The sequence below is a fragment of the Penaeus monodon genome, chromosome 17, assembly GCF_015228065.2.
Source record: "Penaeus monodon isolate SGIC_2016 chromosome 17, NSTDA_Pmon_1, whole genome shotgun sequence".
In the NCBI taxonomy this organism is placed as follows: domain Eukaryota; kingdom Metazoa; phylum Arthropoda; class Malacostraca; order Decapoda; family Penaeidae; genus Penaeus; species Penaeus monodon.
In genome coordinates, this window is record NC_051402.1 from 16,969,112 (window position 1) to 16,984,111 (window position 15,000).

Genomic DNA, 15,000 nt, shown 5'->3' on the forward strand with positions numbered 1-15,000 from the left:
ACACGCGCGCGCGCGCGTGTATATATATATAATTATATATACACACGTGTATATATATAATTATATATATACACGTGTATATATATATAATTATATATATAAACCTGTATATATATATAATTATATATATACACGTGTGTGTGTGTGTGTGTGTGTATGTATGTGTGTGTGTGCGCGAGTGTGAGTGTGAGTGTGTGTGCGTGTGTGTGCGCGTGCGCGTGTGTGTGTCTCCACTTAAATATTGTTAAAAGAAATAAATAAAGTAGCAGATCAAGGTATAGATAAAAGGTTGTGTGATCAGACAGGTGTGAGGCAAGCATTTAGGTGAAGCACCACCTGGCACTGAGGTCTCTAACAAGAGTTGCATCCCTGGCCTGCAGACAGCCTGGCGTCAGCGGGTTACCCATTCAGGGCTGTGGCATTGAGGAATATGCCAGCCAGACCGAGATTCAGTTACCATCAGGCGACAAGATGTCTTTTTGTCCTGCCATAATGTACACGGCATTGGCATAGTAGTAATGGTACAGGATGTATTGGAAATAGTCCCTGTATGTCCCCAGGAATATGTACTTCCTGGACAAGTTAAGCCACATTGTTTATTTAAACCCAAGAGTTGTCAATGCCAGTCTCTGTACTTTCCCTCCATAAACAGAGATCTCTGGGACTATTATTCAGTTCACGTAACAATCAGTGGTAGTTTTGGACTTATCCAGTTTTTTTTTTTTTTTTTTTTTTTTTTTTTTTTTTTTTTTTTTTTTTTTTTTTGTGTGTTGTGTGTGTGTGTGTGTGTGTGTGTGTGTGTGTGTGTGTGTGTGTGTGTGTGTGTGTGTGTGTGTGTGTGTGTGTGTGTGTGTGTGTGTGTGTGTGTGTGGTGCCCTGTCAGATTCTGACATTGACTGTCACAGCATGATACTTAATCGTATTTTCAAGTTGTGATGATCTTGGAGTGAGTACGTGGTAGGGTCCCTAGTTCTTTTCCACGTAGAATGCTGGTGTCACCTTTTAGGTAATCATTCTCTCTATTTACCCGGGATTGGGACCAGCAGTGACTTGGGCTGGCTTGCCCACCCAGTGGCTAGGTAGGCAATAATGCCTTGCATTCCCTTGAACTTTTTGTCAGGTGTACAAAGTGCACAGCCGTAGATAGTTGAGCCATGTCCTTTCATTCAAGGGAAGCTGGGAATGTGGCAAGGGAGCGGCCCATCAAGTGAAAGCGACATAATTCATTGTTAGTGTCAGCCAAAACCTGATGATAGGCAATATATTTTTGATAATAAAGGTATATTTAGATGGACGTTAATTTCAATGAGCAGATCTGGAACAGAATAAACCTGCATGGAAAAGCATTAGTGTCGTGTGGAGGGAAATGTGTATTCTGACGAAGGCAATCTGTGGGTAACTGCCTTCTTGGGTTATGTAATCTACATTAGATAGCATCATAATCCATGTGAGAAAATCTTGATGGATTTTTTCTTCCTGGGTTCCTAGTACCTAACTTTTTCTCATGATTCATTCATTTCAACAATGCTCATGAAATTCCTTTCTAAATTATATACAAGTATCCCATCACATGGCAATCACTTACTATTTCAGAGCATATAGATTTCAGTTCAGAGGTAGAACAGACTTCAAGAATAAGCAGATACTTGATAAGTAAATATGACTGCAGCCTTTATAAAATGACTGTTGATGTCTGTTGAGATTCAGAAGAAGGTAATAGCAAGCAAAATAACCAGTAGTCAACCTCCACTTTTAATATCATTTCCTTTTCAGGTAATCTTAGCTACAAGATAAAGGACATGGCTGGCCTACATGTTTTCACTGCCAAGGGAAGCATCGAAGGAGATATTTGCAACTGCTGTGATCCCACTGCAAGATGGGTAGAATTTGATATCAGAAACCTTAACAAAGTTCCCTTGGCTCATTTCAAGGTAACCTTGGATGAAATGGGGTGCTGCTCCTTCCCAAAGATGGTGAGATATTTTGAACACTTTTTAAGACCTATTTGTTTTGAAAAAAAAGGAAAAGCAAATTTTTTCTTACATGTTTGCCTTGTTTCTTATTTCTTTACATAGTTATTAAGGATTATCCCCCCACCTATCTCTCTCTCTCTCTCTCTCTCTCTCTCTCTCTCTCTCTCTCTCTCTCTCTCTCTCTCTCTTCCTCTCTCTCTATCTATCTTTATCTCACACTTTCTCTCTCACTCCCTCTCTCTCTCTCTCTCTCTCTCTCTCTCTCTCTCTCTCTCTCTCTCTCTCTCTCTCTCTCTCTCTCTCTCTCTCTCTCTCTCTCTCTCCTCCCTCCTCCTCTCCCTCCCTCCCTCCCTCCCTCCCTCCCTCCCTCCCTCCCTCCCTAACTCCTTTCCACCCTCCCTCCCTAACTCCCTTCCTCCCTCTCCCCTCTCCCTCTGCCTCTCCCCTCCCCCCTCTCCCTCTGCCTCCCGCTCCCCCCTCTCCCCTCTCCCTCTGCCTCGCCCCTCCCCCCCTCCCCCCTTCAGCACTTAACTTTTATTTTCTGAATGAAAATTGGCGAATCGGAATACTTCAGATTCCAGGATGAGTTTAGACGAGTTTGTACGATTAAAAAAAAAAAGGAATGTTTTCCTCTGTTGCAGCATTTGGATGTGGCATACGTCCCAAACATCCGAATTGGCCAGGTGTGGGTGCGGGGGAGGTTCGCCTATGACGTCACTAACAACGGAGGTGATATCGTCCTGACAGTCGAGGGGGACGTCGGGTGCTGCGAAATGTTGCCGTATAAGGTATGGCTTTAAATGTGATCCCTCTCTCTCTCTTTCTCACTCTCTCTTTCTCTCTCTCCCTCCTTCCTTCCTTCCTTCCTTCCTTGTTATCTTCTTTCTTTAATTTTTTTTTCAGTTTGGAAGCAAGAAGAGTTAGGTAACACATTTTTCTTATGAGAAAAAGAGTTAAATAACAAACTTCCCTTAACGACAGAATTGTTAGATACTATTATTTTTTATAATGATAGAAGAGTTAGATGAAAAAAATGAACGATAGAGTTGGTTTAACTTATTTACCTAACGTTAGAAGAACGAGATATTAGATTTTTAAAATTATAGATGAGGGAGATAAAAAAAAATACGATAGAGTTAGATAACAGATTTCCCAAACAAAAGAAGTGTTCGATAAGAAATTAATCTGACGATAGAAGCATTAGACCACGAATTTCATCCAATGTTAAATAGGAATTATTTAATGGCTTATGACTTCTCTGAGATGATGATGATGATGAATATTATTATTGTTATTATTATTATTATTATTATTATTATTATTATTATTATTATTATTATTATTATTATATATATATATATATATATATATATATATATATATATATATATTTTATTTTTTTTTTTTTTTTTTTTTTTTTTTTTAATGAAAATCCAGCATTTCTCTTCTCTCCTTTTTTTCCAGATTTGCACTCCCGCTGGCGTCCAGGTTGGCGCCATCGAACGTGTAGACAGAATTAAAAACAGATTATTCTTCCCCATTGATATGGACATCCGAGTTAAAGTTCTGCTTCTGGCGACAACAGTCTTCATCGTAAGTATTTTTCATTTTTCGTTCCTCGTACCTGTTCTTCTTCTTCTTATTATTATTATTATTATTATTATTATTATTATTATTATTATTATTGACTTTTGAAAAGATCTTTGCTTTGATATCCGAAACTTTGTTGTATTAAATGATTGATTGTGTCCTTTAGAAAACAGGCGGGTGTGAGGGGAGAAGGGAGGGATGAGGAGACGGAGACAATGGCAGGCAGGCAGGCAGGCAGGCAGGCAGGCAGGCAGGCAGGCAGGCAGGCAGGCAGGCAGGCAGGCAGGCAGGCAGGCAGGCAGGCAGGCAGGCAGGCAGGCAGGAAGGAAAAGAGAGAAGGGGGGGGGTCGTGTAGATACCAAGAAAGTTGATACCTTATTAGTACTATTGTAAAATAATTCCCAATCTGCAGTAGCGTTGCCGGTATGCTGCCAGACGCACGAGGTCTTCGCAACTATCTGTTTAGGCGGCGGTTTTACGTTGAAACATATGGTATTTATGAATAAAAAGTTGGCATTTATCCACTATAACTTTCGTATGACACATTAATACTAATGTGGTAAAGTTTGCTAATGAATAAAGAAATGTATTTTCTGTGCAAGTGCAGATACAAATATAAGGCCGTGTATGTTAACGCCATTCTCTGCAGTTTCCTTCAATTATGTTTTTTTTTTCTGCCGAAAATCAAGGAATTTCAAGTTTTAAGCTCCACCCACAGACGTGTGCCATCCTATCCATTAAAGCTGTCAATACACGTGCGCGAACTACGGCGAATAGCTAAGGCTAGAATATTTATTTTATAATTCCTCATTTAGCAATTTAAGGTGTATTTAAAAGATATTTTGTAAAGAAATGTGAGTGGAAATATTTAAGATTATATCGAAAGTTATAATGTTTATTTTCAGGCTCAAAAGAGTCAATCAAATGTAAAGCAAGTAACATAGGCAGCATTGATAAATGGGTGATGAATAATCCATTTAATATATGTACATTTGTTGTTAGAGTTTGTAAATAATTGTATTTAGTAAGAAAAAAGTACGAGAATAATTAATATAATGTATGTAATTTTGTAGTTTATCAAAAGGCAAGTAAATGATTAAACCATGTCGAAGTAGAGTCGTAGCCAGAGTAATGCATTCGAATTTGTTTACATTTTCATTAAAGTAATTTATTCAACTAAAGCTCCACAATGAATAAAATATGTCAATTTCGTTTGTCTTCCATTCATTATCACACAGTCACGCCTACGGAAATGAAGGTGACTTAAAATTTAGCAGAATAGTTGATATTTTGGACAAATTCATTAATTATTGAGATTTGCAACTATCTAGCTTCGCCCTGGCCTTCTATATATATGGCCTGTGTCAGCTATTTAAGGCTGTCTCATAGTAGCAGGCGCTCCTGCCACTACGAAGTAAGAATACGGCATAATCTCTTTACCAGCCCGGCGGCTGTTGTGGGGGGTCCCTGTCTCAGAAATTGTGTGCTCACAACTCTAAGTAATGTACCAGGGTGGCATTCGGTTCGCCATGCATGACCTGTCAGCATAGTCATTTGTTTGTATGATCTGCCGTGTGCATTGGTAACCTAGTCTGATTCTGTGAAGAATGACTTCGGTACCTCTACTGATTGTTTCAGAGAGTGCCAGTGGCTCATACCATGTGGCGTCTGAGTACCATCTGGCCGAGGGGCAGGATCTTGTTTTCTCTCTTTGCAGGTGCAGGAGAGAGGCAAGAGCTGTGGCATTGCATTTCTGCCTTAAGATTTTTCGGCTTGGTTGTATGATCATGGGCTTTGGGGTCAAACCCCTGCCAATGTTAGCTAGTCTGTCAGCAAGCTCGTTCCCTTTGATGTCTGTGTGGCTGGGGACCCAGTTTATGATTATACTTCTACCCTGAGCAAGAATCCTCTGCGCTATGGTATGCACAGTGGTCGGGAGGTGGATATTGTTTTTGGGTAAGCTTTGCTGTAGACAGTCAGTGGCTGTCCTGGAGTCTGTATGTATGACCACGTGTCCTTCCATCAGGGATGTGTAGGCCAGGGCTCCCATGATCGCAACTGCCTCTGCCTGTAGTGAGGCTGTTACCCTCAAGGATTTGGTGGCATCCCTTGCTGCAAGGCCGGCGCCTGCAGCATGGCTTAAGGGATCGACTGATCCATCTGTGAAGTAGGTTCTACTACTTAGAGGATGGATGGCTGCAATGACCCTCTCGGCTTCTGCCTTTAGACTAGGCATGGTGTATTGATTCTTTCTCCTTAACAACCTCATAACAGAAAACTCAATCAAGGTTTGTGCCCACGGCGGGGTTTCAGTAAAGTCAGGGTGGGGGAGTCCATATCTTTGGCAAGTAGTTGTTCTTTGAGCTGATAGCATATGAACAACCAGGTTGTGTGAGACAGCCAGGAGTTGTTTGCAAAGAGCTCATAATCTTGTTCTAGGCATCTGAGTATTTTTTTTTCTCATGTTTGTGTTCCTAGGTGCCTGAATGACCGTTGAAAAGAATTGTGCTGCCATTAGATCACTTTGTGAGTCCAGGGGGAGGTTTGCCTCCATGAGGGCGTTAAAGACCTTTGTAATGATCCTGGCAGTTTCATATTTAATTGCCTCCAATTTCTCTTAATCTTGGCTTTGTGGCAGTCAGGAAGACAGAAGCTTAGTCTACAATGGGACGGACGGCATATACATAGAATGATCTTAGTACTTTAAGTCTAGCTCCTATGTGTTATTGCTCTCACGAGAGACAGTCTTGCTTTGGTCAGTCAGCCAGGTACTGGACCACCTTTTGAAAGGAGAGGGTCCGGTCAATCCATACCCCAAGGTATTGGGAGACCTGGACTCACTCTAAGTCCATTCCCTGAATTCTCAGACTTGTGCCTTGAACATTGTGTCTCAGAGCCATGGCTTTTGATTTGGCTGCAGAGATCTCTAGTTCTGTCGTACAACACTCCTCAGATACAAGGTCCAAACAGTGCCAGTCTCTGCTTAGGCAGTGTGGTCCAGTTTAGATTGCAAGATCGCCTGCATAGGAGATGATCTTGCACCTCCCTGAGAGGTGTATGTTGATACAGGACATTAGGGCATTGAAAAGGGCTGGACTGAGGACCCCACCCTGTGGCGTTCCATTTTCTAGTGGCATGTGCTGTGATAGGTGATCTTGGAATATGACTTTGGCTATTCTGTTCCTGAAATAGTCACCTGTCCGAGCCAAGAGCTTTCCTCTGATTTACCTTCTGGATCACGGTCTCTTGAAGAGCAAGAGGACTTACTAATTCAAAAGCCTTCTCCAGGTCTAGGAATACTACCACAGATGTGACAGTATTAATTGTGCTTAAGAGCGTGGCTATGCAGTGTGCTGTGCTCATGGTCCTTGTAAACCCATGGAGGTGTTCGTGTGGGGCTCCTTTGGTTTGGGGATGGGAACTATGGTAGCCCTCTTCCAGCTCTGGGGTAGAGTGGAAGTTTCCCAGGACTTGTTGATGAGTTGCAAGAATGCAAGCTCACCTGCCAGTCATAGGTGGGAAATGATGGGGTACGAGATCCCATCAGAACCCGAGGCTGAGGGAGAACTGTTTTTATAGGTTTTTCTTAGTCCCCTCAGAGAAAAGATAACATCTGTGTTATCGGGTTTGGCTGCCCTTTCTCTGATATGAGCAAGTCTGCCTGGTTGTAGGCATTCTTGGTTTGCCCTCAGTTTGATAGGCAGACTTGCTGCTTGTTGTCACAAGCAGGCTGAATGGCTGATAGCTCGCCTGACTCACTGACATAGCTCTTTAAGGGTGGTTTGGTGGTCTGGACTCACACCATTCCAGTAACTTTTCCTGGCTGACTCTTTTAGCAGTTTCCTTGGCATCCCCCCTGACAACTTCCCTTAGGAGGGCTAGGTTGCCGGTTTCTTTGCTTTCGGAATTGTTTTCTGCACATGTTTACTCTGTGGTTGGCTTCCTTACTTTCGTCATCTGGACCAAGGCCAAGGTATGGTCTGTGAGGCTGGTTGATTTATGCCAGCACTTACACATTTAAACTCTGTAGGGGTTTATTGCATCGAAGACAGTGGGCCAAGACATTCCGAAAGGCTTATCAGTTGGCCTTGTTTGTTTTCCATCATGGATTTGGTTGTGGCATGAGGGTAGTAACGGTGCCATAGTGGTCACTTGTGACAGTCTCCACAACACCTCTGATTCTCTCCACCAGAGCTGCAGTGGTCAAGGTAAGGTCTAGGATCCCGCCTTGGATATGTGTCCCCCCCCCCCCCGCCAGGTGAATCTCAACAGCATGAGATTCAACATTGCCTCCATAGTGCGGTGCATTGGCTATTGCCGAGCAGGGGATTACTGCTCTGTAGAGGGTGACCAAGCCTCTTTTGCCAGCTATGCTTGGCAGCATGAAGACATGATACCGTGAGAAGTGAACAGACTCCTCTGTTACTGTCTCCTGGAGCATGACACTGTCAGTGTTTGTTGATCTCACTGTTGCGTGGAGGATGGCATATTTTGTACTAAAGCCATTGATGTTCCACTGTAGTATGCTTAGATCGTGTTTCATGATGTTACTTGGTGTTAGTTACATCTGAGAGGTCTTTATATTAGGATTCAGAGTCTGATATATCAGAGTCTGACAACTCCATTGTGAAGTCCTCTATGATTGAGGGATCTTCATCTGTTTTTGGGCTGATTGTCAGGCTATCCATGTGTCCACTGGGAGATGGAGAACCTTTGGTAGCTCTGATTTTGTTGGCTTGGCTTTTCTCTTGTCAGCCTTTGTCTGTGTCTTTTCTCTCTGCTGACTTCACCTGGGTAGAGTCAGCCTGTTCTGGCACTGACTGCACAGATTCAGACTATTTGGCTCTGCCTGTGAGGGCATGGCCAGGGTTAGAGTGGGGACAGGAGTCTCATCCTGGGGTGAGTGTGGGGCTGGTTTGGCTCTGTCTAGCTTCCTCCCTTTCAGGACTACTGCATTCTGTGTCATTGCTGTCATGGCGACCATGACTGCCTTCTCCACCTGCTCACTCAACCTCCCCAAAGCTGTTGCTACTGCAGTGACTATCAGCCAGCAGGAGTCATATCTTCCTAATCAAAGAGGAGATATCAGACATACGTGCCTTGGGAAGCAGTAACAAAGTCTGGTCACCTTTTAGCAACCTCTTGTCGCCTGAGGGCCTCCTCTTTCCTGACAGAGCAAACCAGGCTCCAGGCATGATACCTCTTGGCACAGTTGGGACATTTGGTTGTTGTGTGCTTTGCTACAGACACCACATTTGGGCTTGGCCTTGCAGCTAGCCTGGAGGTGACTGTATTTTGGCGCTTAAAGCACTGAAGTGGCTCTGGCACATAAGTTCTGAGGTTTTGGGTGCCCCAGTTACCCAAATCAAGGGTACTGATTGGGGCTCCTTTCAAGGAATGAGTCTTCCCTTTTGACATATGGGAAGCCTCCACGACATGTGGGTGTGATGTGATCAGATCCACATCATACGAAACTGAGAAGCCAAGTAGTACCATCTTGACTCTCCTATTGTCAGGATTCAGTGGTGAGACACACACTTTCCTCCCATTTTAAAGCTCCTTCGATTCCTGCAGGAAACTCAGGGTAGCTTCATCTTTGGCCTCAGTGATCATGCCCTGGTCTTTTGCAACCCAGATTGACAACCAGATTTTTCTCTGCATCTCCAATGCTCTCACCAGTTGATAGACATTGTCGAAGCCTTCAGGTTTACAGGGAACCTTAAATTGTAGGAAACGCCTAGGGGGTCCAGACTCTCCCTCAGAGTATGTCTTCGGCGTAGGTCGCTTTGGACCGCCCTTTCGGCTTGGATTCTTATCTCTGGACGTTGGAGCAGCAGTTGTTTCGGCTGGTTCAGCTTGTGCTCCCATCTCGGTCGGGGAGGATGTCTGAGGGGAACTCAGAGGACTTCCTAGTTTGGGTGCGGGCATGGAGAGGCCGACACAAGTCCATCTGCTAGACAATTTCATGGACAGACATATTTTTAAGTTAGCCTGTGCTTTGCATTTTTATTTTGCCACTAGAAGCCATGTATGGCTTCAAAGTGACTGCCATGGTCTGGGCCTTGCATGGTTCATCAATGTTTTTCTTTGTGGAGGTTATGTTGAAATATTTGTTATGAAATTTAGCAGTTTTTTCATCCTCTCATGCCCCCACCCACCACGGAGTCCAACAAGGGGAAGCTGTATGTTAGAACCCATGCCTAATAGCTACAGGGGTGGTGAGAGGATATACGTAATAATAGCACTTAGGGGACCCGTGTGAGTGCGAACAGCACCATGACTGCTTGACCCTAGCGTCCTGAAGGAGACCAGCCAATTGACTTGACCGGGCCAGGGTCAGGCCACCCATCTTGCTGGAATAAGGGACCAAAGAGGTGTGTTGCTAGCCACAGGGCATACTCATGCACGGCATCGCTCAACCTCCAGGACTCCCGTCTCCACAACACACAAGGCTGCCATGCACGGCAAACGTGGGTAGGTGTGAATCCCTGGGGAGAGACCAGAGGGGATGCCATTCCACCTACAAGATAGGCCTCATTGTTTGTTCATCCCTCTCCATTGAGACCCAAAGGCTGATTCACCTCAGAGAGGGAGCTCAAGTCCACCTCGAGGAGGAGGTGCCAGTGGAAGAAGCCAAAGTGGACAGATTAATTTAGAACCCTTTATTTTAGCTTGCACTGTGGTGTTGAATGTAACAGCATGACCCCACGACCTGAAGTTCAGTGTAGTTTCCCAGGTTGGGTCACACCAAGTCCACAGCCATGCCCTCATTGAACAGTGGGCTCCACCTGTTTCCTGTGTGCTTACACAGCACATGGGTACGTAAGCCGCAGAATCTGGAACCGAGATCAGCATTCCGATCCTCCAGATGACCATGACAACAGCAGCAGTAACACAAAAACTACCCAGTCCTTAGCCAACTGGGGAGTCTGCCAGCTCCCCCGATGATATCCAACTTCGCCTTCAGCACCTACCTATACCTGTGGGCACTCACACCCTCAACAATCACTCCATAAGATATATAGACCAGTCCAAATAGTAGATGCTAGCCATCTACCTATACTGGTGACCCACGGAGTGATACGCCATGGTATTTCGCTCGCTCGCTAAGCTCACTCTCTGGAGGGGGAGTACCTGTAGCAGCATGACCCAACAACCTGAAGTTCAGCATAGTTTCCGAGGTTAGGTCACACCAGGTCCACAGCCATGTCCGCACTCATTGGGCAATGGGCTCCCCTCATTTCCTGTGCGTTTACACAGTGCACGTGTACTTAAGCCACAGAATCTGGAACTGAGATCAGCATTCCCGATCCTCCAGACGACCACGGCAACAGCAGTAGTAACACAATGACTGCCCGGGCCATAGCCAACTGGGAGGCTCCCCTACTGATCTCCACCTTCACCTTCAGCACCCAGATATACCTGTGAACCCTCACACCCATAGCAATCACTCCATAAAGAGATATAGACCAATCCAAATAGTAGATGCCAACCATCTTCCTATATGGCTGTAAGCCATTTCGAAAGCCAATTGCCACAATAATCGTATTACTATTTGTACATGTAAACAAACCGTAGTAGCACGAGAGGCTCTGTGTGAGACAACTGGCATTGTTGAGTGATATGACAGTTTGACTTGATGGGTTTTCGTAGCTCTATAGCTAATGGCAATGAATCTCCAAAAAGTTGTGATGTTGCAGATAAGGCCTATAAATAGCTGTAATAACCTCATTTCATTTGCTTATTAATTGAAAATTAAATGTAATGGCATAAAGACATTCAGCAGTTTATTAAAGTTATCCCATTGGCGTAGTTTTCTCTGGCAGCTCTTTCACGTGTCTGTGGCGCCCATGAGTAGGGAATGCTTTTGCGGGCTGCATTTGCGAGGACCGAAATAATATACTTCCTTGCAACTTTGCGATAACGATAGCTTTTAAAAATCAGGTAATTTAAAGTTGAAGCTATTCACTAAATTCTTTCTTGTTTATTTCTTTATTATATTAAAAAAATGGAAATGATTTTCCAACTTGGAAATAGCATTTCACTGGGTCTGTTTTTGGAAGACCTAAATTCAATGTGTGTTTTTCCTGTTGTTGCTCTTTTTATTAATGATCGTTGCATCTGTCGTTTGAAATTTACAACCTACTGCAATATGAATTTCCACAGTGAAGCTTCGAGATATTACACATAAATATGATTAATTTGCAATAACGTACCATTCTTTTTTTTTTTTTTTTTAGTTTTAGTCTTCGCAAAAATGAACAAAGTCTACAAAAATATAAAGTATGAAAAAGTACGACAGTGCTTATACATTTTGTTATCTTTATTATGATATAATTGCACATGAGTTCCTCCCTAACAAATAAACAAAAATTATTTCAAGAAAAAAGGCTATTGTAAATTGCCAGTATTAGGCACCCAGTTTCTTTAATTTTCCTTTGGCTAACTCAAAATATCCAAGTATCAATGCAATCCACAACCTTTTACCCATAACATTCCCTTTATCGTATATAAAGATATGACCACAGGTTTTCATGAGTTGGGCAAATAAAAAAAATCTTCAAAATCCTTATAGCCCGCAATTTTGTCATTTTAGTCATTCTCCCAGCCTAGTTTCACCATACTCAAAAAGGGCCTCTGAAACTTTAACAGTTTAAACAGCATAGTCCTCTGTATTATATTGAAGCAAGGTTTATATTTTATATGAATGAAATTTGTATGTCTGTTTGGGAGGAAGGATGACTGTCTGGGAGTAACTACTGCAGGTCTGTGAAGGGGAATGGGATCTCCCCTCTCCTCCTAATCCTCAAATATGGCAGTTCTGTAGAGCATAGGAGTAGGCTTGGATCAAGTAGATTCCGAAACTAGAGAATAGATTAACAGGGGAGTTTTGTCCTCTCTTAGTGCATTCAGGTTTACTTATATTTTGTGTCTCTTTTATGGCATATTGACAAACTCTTACTCTCTTTTGTTCTATTCCAACAGCAATATTCAGATGAAAGAAGGCGAAAGAAATAACAAGAAGACGATTCAGCGCTGGCTCTCATCATTCGCACTAGCTTTCTGCTCTCTCTCTCTCTCTCTCTCTCTCTCTCTCTCTCTCTCTCTCTCTCTCTCTCTCTCTCTCTCATTCTGTACATTTTCTGCACAATGCCAGAGGTTAAACGTGACCGCCCTGAAGCCCATGGTTGGAATAATGAACACACACTCCTGGACGACAGGCGAAAACTTCCTGGCAACTCTCTTCTCCGATTCTACAATCTTTGCTTCCAGAGGAGATAAGTTCCAACTGCCCGGACCTCTACCATCCCAGAACCAGAGTTCAAGAGCTCACATACAGATAATGCTCTGTAAATACAATACCTCTACTTGGGTGCACCTGTTTGAATTATACTTGCCCAATAGGGTCTTCATCCCATCGCGTGAGACCTACTAGATTGCCTGCAACAGTACCTGATTCCCATACCAGCAGTGACTAGAACCTCGAACATTTTTATAATGCGCAATGCAACTACCATTCCTATGCTCTTATTTAATTCTCTTAGACATCCTTAGAACCCCTTGGGAAGATTTTAAGCAAAATAATGAGGTATATCCTTGGCTGTTCTGTCTCCTATAAGGATATTAGTGTGTTGAGAGAATGTGTTCATCAAGTGCCTTCATTCTCCCCATTATGTTTCCCATTTTTCTTATGTTGTTTTATGTATTCAGGTCCTTGCTCATTATTAATGGCCACACTCTCATTGAATCAGTTTTCTTTATATTCAGAGATTAAATATATGTGTACCTTTAGCAGATTTTGATTTACAGCAGTAGATGGGAGTGCAGTCATTCTTTATGTTCTTAACCCATACTTACCCGCCCGTGGAAGAATAGACAGGTAGTAGACTGGCGAGTTTGTCAAGCTTAACCTGATGGATGTTACAAGGACTGTTGCATGCTGTTTCATATTTTCTTTCAGAAGATATTGAATAAGGTAGTTATCAGTGATTCTTAGGTTCATCTCAGAAGTCTGTTGCTTCTCCCCAATTCAACAAATGGGTCAATCAGCTTTAGCTCAAGAGAAATCCCCAACACTGAACTACTTGTGAATTACTTTTGATATCGGAACAATAGCTAACGGTGATACTCTTCATCATCTCAACTAAGACCGTGCTTAGGTTGGCACTACCTGATGTTGGTACTTCCTCGCTTTTCTACAACAGAAAGACGATATACTCAGCCGCACTTCTACCCAAACCATCCAAGAAATATCGCATGAGTTCACAATATCTGTCTCATACTATGGTCCTTCACTTCGTATAACTCACAACTATCACGACTCGGACTTGGTATTCGTTTGACATTTCGTATCTATTTTTGCACAGCTGAATTTCGGGTACAGGCTAATCTATAAGGGTTTCGAGGCGGGGATGTGCTGTGCTTCCGTAAAACAGTCATCAACCTGATTGCCTTGAGTGCCCCTCTATTAAAGAGATTTTCTTTAATTGATGTTACCAACGGTCCTCTTACAAGTCTGTCGTACCTTGGGCGTAATAAATTGATCAAAAGTAAATTCTCTCTCTCTCTCTCTCTCTCTCTCTCTCTCTCTCTCTCTCTCTCTCTCTCTCTCTCTCTCTCTCTCTCTCTCTCTCTCTCTCTCTTCTCTCTCTCTCTCGTTCTCTTCTCTCTCTCGTTCTCTCTCTCTCTCTCTCTCTCTCTCTCTCTCTCTCTCTCTCTCTCTCTCTCTCTCTCTCTCTCTCATCCTTCTTTCTTGTAGGTTTAGACATCTGTTTTATGTTATATCTAGATTATTTTAGATATATATGTTATATAACTCGTTTTAAATAAATATACATTATATATCAGCCATATTATTTTTCTTATCCATACTAATATGCTGAGATTCGACGAAACAATGTAGTTCGATTCTGGGACTGTTATTATTAGTTTAAGTGATCCCGACTAAAGGAATTCTGCATTTTTCTCATCTCCCTGGATCCCACATTTATGTATGTTTAGCAACAAGTCCGGTGTGTGTGTGTGTGTGTGTGTGTGTGTAAAATAATAATAATATATATATTTTTTTTTTATTAATTACATACATTTACATATTATATATACATATATGTATATATATGCATATATAAATGTATACTTACACACACACACACACACACACACACACACACACACACACATATATATATATATATATATATATATATATATATATATATATATATATATATATATATATGTATATATATAATTATCTATGTATATGCGTTTACATGTGTGTGTGAGAGAGTGTGTGCGTTGTGTGCGCATGTGTGTGCGCTATCTTGTTTTTAGGCTACTTGGATATCATACATGTACTGATATACGAGTGACAAAATCCCTCAACCATTGTTGAACAAGGCCAGAGAACCTCCCCCACCATCCGAATCGTCGATCA

At 42.5% G+C, this 15,000-nt stretch overlaps 1 protein-coding gene across 2 annotated transcripts in view; it reads left to right on the forward strand.

Moving 5' to 3' along the window:
• LOC119583570 overlaps positions 1 to 14,171 on the forward strand; it is a 25,121-nt gene extending 10,950 nt beyond the window's left edge. For both annotated transcript variants that reach the window (XM_037932124.1, XM_037932122.1), the window contains 4 exons: positions 1,774 to 1,973; positions 2,615 to 2,761; positions 3,438 to 3,566; positions 12,549 to 14,171. In XM_037932124.1, coding sequence (XP_037788052.1) covers positions 1,774 to 1,973; positions 2,615 to 2,761; positions 3,438 to 3,566; positions 12,549 to 12,581 — 509 coding nt within the window. In that variant the 3' untranslated portion in view covers positions 12,582 to 14,171. The remainder of the gene's footprint in view (positions 1 to 1,773; positions 1,974 to 2,614; positions 2,762 to 3,437; positions 3,567 to 12,548) is intronic.
• Positions 14,172 to 15,000: the final 829 nt, after the last annotated feature.